General features: G+C 44.4%; 1 protein-coding gene across 1 annotated transcript in view; it reads right to left on the bottom strand.

The window, feature by feature from the left end:
* Window positions 1-1,600: 1,600 nt before the first annotated feature.
* The window catches only part of kcnt2b (potassium sodium-activated channel subfamily T member 2b), a gene marked incomplete at its 5' end in the record, with an annotated part of 47,143 nt that continues 38,831 nt past the window's right edge, over window positions 1,601-9,912 (bottom strand). Inside the window, 7 exon segments of the mRNA XM_079746163.1 lie at window positions 1,601-2,774; window positions 2,917-3,001; window positions 4,058-4,403; window positions 5,411-5,539; window positions 6,427-6,510; window positions 8,084-8,185; window positions 9,910-9,912. The exon segment at window positions 9,910-9,912 is cut by the window's right edge and continues 109 nt beyond it. Coding sequence (XP_079602289.1) covers window positions 2,657-2,774; window positions 2,917-3,001; window positions 4,058-4,403; window positions 5,411-5,539; window positions 6,427-6,510; window positions 8,084-8,185; window positions 9,910-9,912 — 867 coding nt within the window. The 3' untranslated portion in view covers window positions 1,601-2,656.

The following is a 9,912-nucleotide window of genomic DNA, read 5'->3' as shown; positions in this document are numbered from 1 at the left end:
GCAGTAACATTGCTTCTATTGTTTTATAAGCTAATAAGCATTTTTGCTATCTTGTTAAAGGTGACATAATAGGCTATACCACCAGGTGTGAGTGTGTATAGCCGTTACAAGCCGTTTTGAAAATCTACCTCTTCTGACATCACAAGTGGGCACCTGGTGGTATAATATCTCACCTTTAACTGCTAGTATGCCAAGAGCTCATTGGGGTTATTTTAGTTCATAGAAAGCTGGCCAGCTGATGCGAGTTTAGGAGTGGCTCATTTGTTTAGACATGAGTGATGCTAACCTCTCACCACCGGAGCTATCATCACTGGCCCTGGAGTAGTGTTGAATAATGAACGCTAAGGAGCCCTCCCCTATATTTATTATAGCAGTCACACCGGTGTCTGGAACAAGCGCAGCAATACTAAAGTAGGCAATGCTGCATTCATAGAGACGTCGTTAGCTGCCTGCTGCTCACTTTGATGGCGTTGATGGGGCCCACGGCATTGGTTTTGAATGTGGCTAGAATGTCCTCTGGGCTGATGGACTGCATGGTGCCAATGGCAGGGATCCCGGCGTTGTTAGCGAGCCCACCCGCTGAGAACACTGCTTTATGCTGCTCCCCTCAACTCTGTTTTGTCAGACCTAAAATCCATTAAAATCATGTACACCCATTGTACACACATTCTTCATTAAATCAGATACATTGCTCTCAAGAAGTGTCCAACAAGAAATTATTTTCATCACAGTTGAATTACTTCTTAGAACCTGATCACCAAGATGAGAAATCAATTTTTTTTCACATACAGCCACAAACCATATGTTTAAGAAATATGCAAGCGCATTACATAATAATATTCTGTGACATTAACAGATTTGTATTTACATAACTGCTCTGTTCACTTTTACAGTCTAGTCTACCCATTGATACTTTAAATTATAATAAATATAGTAATTTCTATTAATATATGACAAATCAAATAAACAAATTATAAGGTCTAAAAGCAGTGTATGATAAGGATGTGGCTAAACATGGCTATGCACTGACATAAACACGTATAACCTACTGTATACACATATACACACAAAACTTATGATTAGTTTAGAATCAGACAATCAAACTCATTGAAGAGTACTAGATTGTCTTGTTTTAAAAACGTAAGAGAACAATTACATCTGCAATAATAACCAATGCGGCAAGCCTTTTCTTTTCAAAGATTTCTGCTCACTTAGAAAGAGCAATCATATATCAATTAAGGTGCTTAATCAAGGTTGGAAATTAATCTTGTTGTCAAGGGGGTCCTCAAAACAAATTATATTTAATGAATTATGCATTTTTAAGAACTATGTAATGGGTAAACGTATGATGTATAAGGGCTCATCTTCATGTCGACCCCCATGCAACGCACAGGGTTTTCAGTCGTGCGTCAATAAATGGAAGAATGAATGAGATAAGGAAGAGATGAGCCGCTGACCTCCGCATCGATTGACACCAATAACACGCAAGCGGTTAACAGGGCTGTGTCGGTAGATTTTTAATATGTACAATATTTTCATCTCATTGGAAATGGCAGCAAAAATACAGCAGCAGCAGTACTGGTGGGGGTTAGGGTAGGAAGCCAGTTTTTGCAGGTACCTCCACCACATGACGGCCACGACATTCCTCCGCTACACCCGGCCAAACAGGCTGGCGAGTCCTTTAAGGTTTACACACGCACATGTGTGTACATTCTCCCCAACATGCAGGGCGACTACAGGATAGCTGGTGAGTTAAGGATAAGCTGGCATTGAGAAGGTACACACAAAACACTAGGGGGGTTCTAGAGGAACAGGCAAACAAAGATCAATACGCTTCTTATTGAAAGAGGCTTTTTTTATAGAGCTGACCGGCGTTGGTCAGGTAAGGTCAGTGTTCACGATGGCTAACTATGCTAGCTGCTAGCGGCCATGTTTTGACAGTTGCTATGACTGCTACTCTTTGAAATGCCTAACCGTCTCGTGTGATTCGATTAACCTTAGTGGTTTTACTGCTCGAGGCAGCATGTAAAAACGCTAGGAAGAAAAGGCTAAATAAATAAAACAAATAGGTCTACACAGTAAGGGACATTTTTTTAAACACATCATCTAACAACATTAACAAGAAAGACAAATAATACATCTCTCATTTGCCCCACATAGCATTTGTGTAGGGATAGCTGTCCACAGAGGATTGGCAGTGTTGAGCTTCCCTTATAAAGGAACTCACACGCACATTGACATTCACTCTGACGCACACACACACACACACACACACACACACACACACACACACACACACACACACACACACACACACACACACACAAACATGCTTGTCAGACGCACAGACTCCACCCACAACACATGCAAATTTGCACGGATGTAAATAAATACATGTTCAGCGAGAAGCCCTTCTGTGTCCCAGCTTTTCCACTTTGAACATAAAAAAAGTGCATGAACCCCCCAGAAAAATAAATATCCTGGTGCATCCTGGTTTGGAGATAATAAATAAATAAATAAATCCAAAAGTTCCATGCAGATGCAGCTCCTCCTGAGTTCTCCAGGAACAACGAGGAGAATGTCTCTCTCTCTCTCTCTCTCTCTCTCTCTCTCTTTCTGTGTGTCTTCCTCTCTCGCCGGCTCTCCTCCTCCTCACTCACAGGTGAGTGCTGTCGTGTGTGTCAAACCTATGGCTGTCGCTGCGCCCCGCGTTGCACTTCCTGCTGTTCCCCTGATTGGGTACGAGGGACAGGGGGTCCGGTCTGATCAGGTACCTGCAGATGGTGGTAGGACGGGGAAGAGGACAACAAAACAACAACAACAACAACAACAAGAGCAGTTGAGGAGGAGGTGTCATGGGGAGGTGTTGTAGTCGTCATCGACCGCATTGATCTGATCTGTTGTTGTGCTACTTACACCACGTCGTGCAGCTCTAGCCTGGCGTCGGGGGAGGGGTTGATGAGGATGTAGGACAGTCTGTTCCCTTGGTCCGTCATGCCATCTGAGTACAAGGGTGAGAGCGACGTCAACAACACCACATCTGGCTGCACCCGAGGGATCGATTCTTCCCCACGTTTTCAATATGAATGACGGCCGATGTCTCGCGTGTTTCAGAAGGCAGCGACGACAATCCCTCCACAAACTCTTGTTCAGACAAATGTATTGTGTGAATAATCGTGTAAACATGGCCAAATGAGGTGTGTGTGAAAACAAAGGAGGAACTCATACAGAAGAAAAACTATAACGAAAAGAAAGCTTAATATTTCTGTGATCACTAGAAAATACTCAATTTATGACGTGGTTCACAATGTGGTTCACAATGTGGTTCACAATGTGGCTTACAATGTGGTTCACAATGTGGTTCACAATGTGGCTTACAATGTGGTTCACAATGTGGTTCACAATGTGGCTTACAATGTGGTTCACAATGTGGTTCACAATGTGGCTTACAATGTGGTTCACAATGTGGTTTTACAATGTGGTCCCAACCCGATATCACAGTGCTTCGTGCTAATGCTCACGAAAATTAATGTATTGAATCGTGTCCCAGAGCACGAGCATGTTTGAGACAGACCTCCTCAAAAAACTGAAACCAACCACGCCCCTTAAACCCAGTCCCACACCAGAATGTAGTGTAACTACGTTGGCGAAAAACATAGTCGTAAACATTTGTACCTAAACATTTGACATGCCTGCCTTTTTTTGGCCTATTCATTTCAATGGGCCTGCGTCCACGTCACATGACTGTCAATATTGCTATGGTGGTTCCTATGCCCCCCCCCCCCCCCCCTGTTATCGTATATACCCATACGGCTTGTTTACGACCTATGGCCATTCATTCATTTTCTGTAGCATGCACGCTGTATCCTGTATGTATGAGTGAAACATGTTTCACCCAAACACGTGAGCATGAAATCATTGTGTGATACGGCACTGTGGGGGTCCCGGGCCGGGGGATACGGCGCTGTGGGGGTCCCGGGCCGGGGGATACGGCACTGTGGGGGTCCCGGGCCGGGGGATACGGCGCTGTGGGGGTCCCGTGGCGGGTCGGACTTACTGAAGCCGGTCGGCGAGAGGCCCAGGTGCTTCATGCGCGTCCTCACCAGGGCGTTGAGCTCCTGCCTCTCCGAGCGCCTGAACAGGGTGAGCCTCTGCTGGCTGATCCGCTCGGCCGCGCTGCCGGGGCCCCCGCCCTTGGCCCCGCCGGGACCCCGGCCCCCCTTCCTGCTCAGCCGGCGCGCCCACTGCATGCTCTTCCTCCGGAGGAGCGGGTGGTCCGAGGAGTGGGACGAGGAGACGGGCTCCGAGGAGGTGGAGTTGCGGTGGGGGCCCGACCGAGACAGCAGGGGCTCCCGGGGCTCCCGGGTGTCCTCGTAGTCCTCCACCGTGATGGAGACCTGGGACTGGGGGCCCCCCCACACACACACACACACACACACACACACACACACACACACACATGCACACACACACAAACACATGCACACATGCAAACACACACATTCACACACACGCATGCACAAATAAACGCCCACACACACACACACACACACACACACACATGCACACACTCAAACACACACACGCATGCACAAATAAACGCCCCCCCCACACACACACACACACATACACACACACACACAAACACACACACACACACAAACACGCACGCACACACACACACACAAAAGAAACACGTTTGATTTCCTTATGTAATGCCCTCCCACAGTCACCTGTATTCAACCAACGCACCATTTAATTAATTCTTGTATCGTGCTTTTGTTCCCCCCTATAGTCCATATGGAAGTAGGGAGAAATTAATTTTCTTCTATCAGGATACAGATCACTAACAGCCCAACACCCCAGGCGCTGCAACACAGAAGGCATTGTGGCTCTGTCATAACTAATGTGACACAGCACTGCCTTGGAGATTATGAATACCCGTCGCAATATTTTTTCATTACTTTGTTTGCTGGGTCTCTTTCACCTCCATGATGTCAGCACAACCTTCCTCACTGCCGCCACAATGCTTTCTTCAGGCACTTAATGATATCCTCATCACAAACAGACACAGCTGTTTCAATAACACATTTCCTTTCACAGGGATCCGCATTCAAGTGTATGGTTGCTGGTGTGTGCGTGTGCTTGTGTGTGTGTGTGTGTGTGTGTGTGTGCAGTTTTGTCTGTGGCTGGTTTGATAACAACATGTGCATGTGTGTGTATTTGTGTGTATGTGTGTGTTTGTGCAACCGCAAACGTATGCGTTGCTTCCTGTTTGTTCTCGGTTTAGAGACATGCCCGCCATCAGTGGTCAGCCTATCAGAGGCTTGGCTGTGGGCACCACACTGACACTGAGCGAACGAGCAGGCAGAGGAAGGAACAGGACGACCACCCAAACCCCCCTGGGTACCTCCGAGACGGGGAGCTTCTGTGCCTCTGTGCGGTATATCCCTATGGGGATGTCTCCTGTTGAGGAGCACAGCTTCTGGTACAGCCGGCCGTACGTGCGGATCCACAGGTCGTCCTCCGAGATCTTCATCTGCTCATACAGACACACACCCCAAAAAATTGACAAACTTGTTTCTACACTGCTCTACACACGACTCATATTAATTATTATTATATATATACAAAGGAAAAAATGCATAGTATAATGTTGGTATTGTTAGTATTAGTAGCTGTAGTGTGAGTAGGAATAGAGGTAGTAGTAGACAGAGATGGGAATTATTTATTGATTGATGTATTTCAAATATACATTTCCTAATTACATATTTTGTCATTTGTATTTGATTAGAGTACAAGAAAAGAAAATATTTATTAGCGTCCGAGAATGAAGTGAGGATATCATTTCAAATTGCCACAGAGGTTTTGTTTCCCCCTGTGTGTGTGTCTGTGCGGGCGGCTCTGTGTGGAATATCTCTAAATGTTGAGCACGCATTTTCAAAAATTGCTGGGTAGATTGGTTGGGAGCCAAGTAAGAAATCATCAAATGAATCGCTTGATGCATGTCATGACTTGCTTGATGTATGTCATGACAAAAGTTCAGCACACATCAGTATAACAAATAATTGGCAAATACAAATAGATAAAATTACCTGCTGATGCTTGATTCCCTCAGTGACATAGATAACAACAGTTAATGGCATGTTACTTTATCTATTTGATGTATTTTAATTAAATACATTTGCTCACAAGTCATTTGTAATTGAATTTGATACATTAAAGAGGAGGTAATTGATTTTGTATCTGGATACATTTTAATGTATGTTTGGCCATCTCTGTTCGTTTTAGTCGTCGCAGTTGTAGTCGTAGTAGCAGTAAAAGTAGTAGACGAGGCAGTGGTAGTAAATTTAGCAGTAGGGGCAGGAGCAGCTTTAACGCAGGCCAGTTCGTATCACTCTCATGGTTGAGTGTCTTGGTACTCACAGCACAGAGGAAGCCTGAGCCGGGCATGGAGTCCAGGCCCAGCAGCAGTCTGGTGATGGAGATCATGTAGTCCTTCACAAAGGACTGAACAGAACAAGCACGTCTTAGTTCACCATGTGTTACAGGCCAGGCCGGATGAACAGTGTCTTTGAACTGGGTGAACTTGGACCAGAATCCAGAAATATAAGAATACATGCACTTTCAGTGGCATATCGTGACCTTTTGTCGTATCCTATGCATGGAATATTTACAACAGATTGCTCTTGTTTTGGGTCAGATATAAAATGAACTCCAGGGATTTCCATAACGGATATTTTCTTGAAGACAGAGGGTTTTACCGAAACCTATTTGGAGTTTTGTCTGTAGGCCTCATTTTTGATAAAATATTGATTCACGTCTTTAAGACATCCAATATCTTAGCATATGAAAGAGCCTTTCAGAATGGTGCCCTATGAGACCTCGTCGTTCAAAATTAATTAAATCACTTCCTGTCGGGCAAGGGCCTCCAAATGAATAAATGTAGTACATGGTGTGCATGTACTAAATTGTTTGTATCTGCAGATGATCTCTCATTGAGGAATAACATCACTTCCTGCAGGCCTGGAGCCTGGAGAGTAACATACTGTCTTTCAATATGAAGAACATGGTTGGATCCACAATATTTCCCTTTTGGCTCTGAGCAAGCAACCGAACAGGTAATACACCTTAATGCCCTAATTCATATGAAAGAGAGCGGACGTTTAGCACCCAATAAATAACGTGTTTAAATACGCCCCATCGGTCCAAGTTTGGCTCACACGTAGTACATATTCACCCGCCAACATTTAGTTGGCGGATGAGTCAAATCAATCTCCGTAGCTCGCTCCAAAAAGTTTGAACAGGTTTCTTGTGAAATAAACACTCAAATCAACAGTTTATTTTATCATCTTGCCTACAAATTGGGCCATTATTGTACACCATTGTAGACTAACTATTTACCAATGTCAGTGGAGAGTTGTGTCACTGTATACCGATCCATGTGTGCATAATCTGATTTGTAAATGTGTAAAATAATCTTTCAATGCCGAATGAGATTTGTGAATGTGTATGGAAATCCGGCAACGTGCATCAAAATCTGTGATCAGATTTAACATAGATATGTAAATGTGTGGATCAATCGCTAAATGATTACATAGATATTAATTTACAGTATTTAGTTATAAATCAGCGGGAAATAGGATTACATGACTGGTATATCCTCATCAGATATGACCTTTGATGATCCCTTTGGTAATATTTCGAAATACCCAGACAGCAGAAGTCACGCGTTACTGCTCGGACTTCAAACATCACTGGTCATTAATATACAATATCCTGACATGGGGCCTGACTAGTGAATCTTCTGCAGTTATTTCTGAGAAGAGATCTTCCGATTTTGACGGTTTTATTGCATATCAACAGTATCTGGGAGGACATGAACTCAAGTTCCCAGCAGTAGAAAGCAGAACCAGTCTGGAGTTGGAATGGCTCCGAACAGGAATTCTGTGGCTCTCAAGATCGAAGAGTATCCACTATGTACATCATAATATGTAGACCATATCTTGGAATATTCGGGAAATCATTTCTCTGGGAGCTTGGGGTTTATATGCAGTGGGTTATATTGGGGGTCAAAGGTCACCTGATAGAGCAGAGTGTCCAGCATGCTGACGCTGAAAACCTTCCCTGCTGCGAAGGGCAGCCGGAACATGAACACCAGGTTGGATCCCTTTTCTCTCTCCTTCTGCAGGAACATACACACACAAACACACACAAACGAGCACACGCACACACACACACACACACAAACCCACACGCACAAAGTCGCACAAACAGATACACGCAGATGCACAAACGCACACACACGCACACAGATTCACGCGCACACACAGACGCACACACAGATGCACACACACACACAAAGTGTTGGTCATTCTGCCAACATGACTCAGCTATATTCCTGAGGAACACATCTGTTGTAACCGATGTAGCTGTGTGTGTGTGTGTGTGTGTGTGTGTGTGTGTGTTTGTGTGTGTGTGTGTGTGTGTGTGTGTGTGTGTGTGTGCATGAGGGGCCGCCTGGGGGAAAATTCATACTTTGTCTTACACACACTATTATAATCTTGCATATACACCACTATACTCATACACACACACACTATTATACTCCATGTATGAGAGAGTATAGTTGTGTATGTGAGAGAGTATAGTTGTTTATGCAAGATAATATAGTAGTGTGTTTGAGAGAGAATAGTAGTGTGTGTGAGAGAGTATAGTTGTTTATGAAAGAGAATATATTAGTGTGTGTGAGAGAGTATAGTTGTTTATGAAAGAGAATATAGTAGTGTGTTTGAGAGAGTTTGAATGAAACGGAAGTGAGTTTGATGCCTCAGTTGGCTGACAGAAGAGGCGGTTGCTTATGGCGCTCAAAATACTGGACTCAAATACACTACTATTCTCTCTCACACACACTCCTGGACTCCCGCCGGAGCTCCCGGAGAGTTCTAGATTAGATAGAACGGATGATATTATGAAGCTTAAACGACTGCGTCGGTTTTTCTGACGCCTCTGGTACTTCCTCAACACGTAGAGGCCGGCTAGGGTTTAGAATGAATTGGCGGTCACAAAGAGGAAGCCTCTCTCAAACTCAGGCGACCACGAGAACAAGCGACCAAATCGTTTTTTGGTGCGAACGCAGCATAACAAAATCACTGGAGATTCCAGAGTGAAACGACAGCACGGTATTTTGAGCGCCAGAAGCTAACGCCTCTTCTGTCAGCCAATCAGGAACTGAGGAATCAAACTCACTTCCATTTCAGTCAAACTCTCTCACACACACACTACTATACTCTTTCACACACAATACTATTCTCTCTCACACACACTACTATATTCGCTTGCATAAACAACCATACTCTCTTACACACACTACTATACTCTCTCACACACACTACTATACTCTCTCACATACCCAACCATACTCTCTCACACAAACTACTATACTCTCTCACATACCCAACCATACTCTCTCACACACACTACTATACTCTCACATACACCACTATTCTCTCTCATACATGCATGTAAAAGGAGTATAATAGTTTGTGTGTGTATGAGTATAGTGGTGTATATGCGAGATTATAATAGTGTGTGTAAGACCAAGTATGAATTCTGTCCCAGGTGGTCCCTCATATTAAGTGTGTGCGTTTGTGTTTGCGCTTGTGAGGCCCATGAGGCCCACTTACAATTTCAACTGTTCACCATAATTTATGCTACTTCAGCATGCAGCACTTCGTAACACTTTAAGTCTACATAATACCGATGCCTGAATAAACATTTGGTTTCAAAAGTGGCTATGGATCAACGATGTCGGCCGCAGAGTCCTCATTGGCTCATCTGGCCAGCATCAGCTTGGTACCACAGCCGGGTGCTAGTGAGCAGTGGGGGGTACTTTGGGAACTCTCCTACCTT

Source organism: Pollachius pollachius (assembly GCF_949987615.1).
Source record: "Pollachius pollachius genome assembly, chromosome: 11".
Lineage (NCBI taxonomy): Eukaryota > Metazoa > Chordata > Actinopteri > Gadiformes > Gadidae > Pollachius > Pollachius pollachius.
This window is presented reverse-complemented; position numbering and strand designations above follow the sequence as displayed.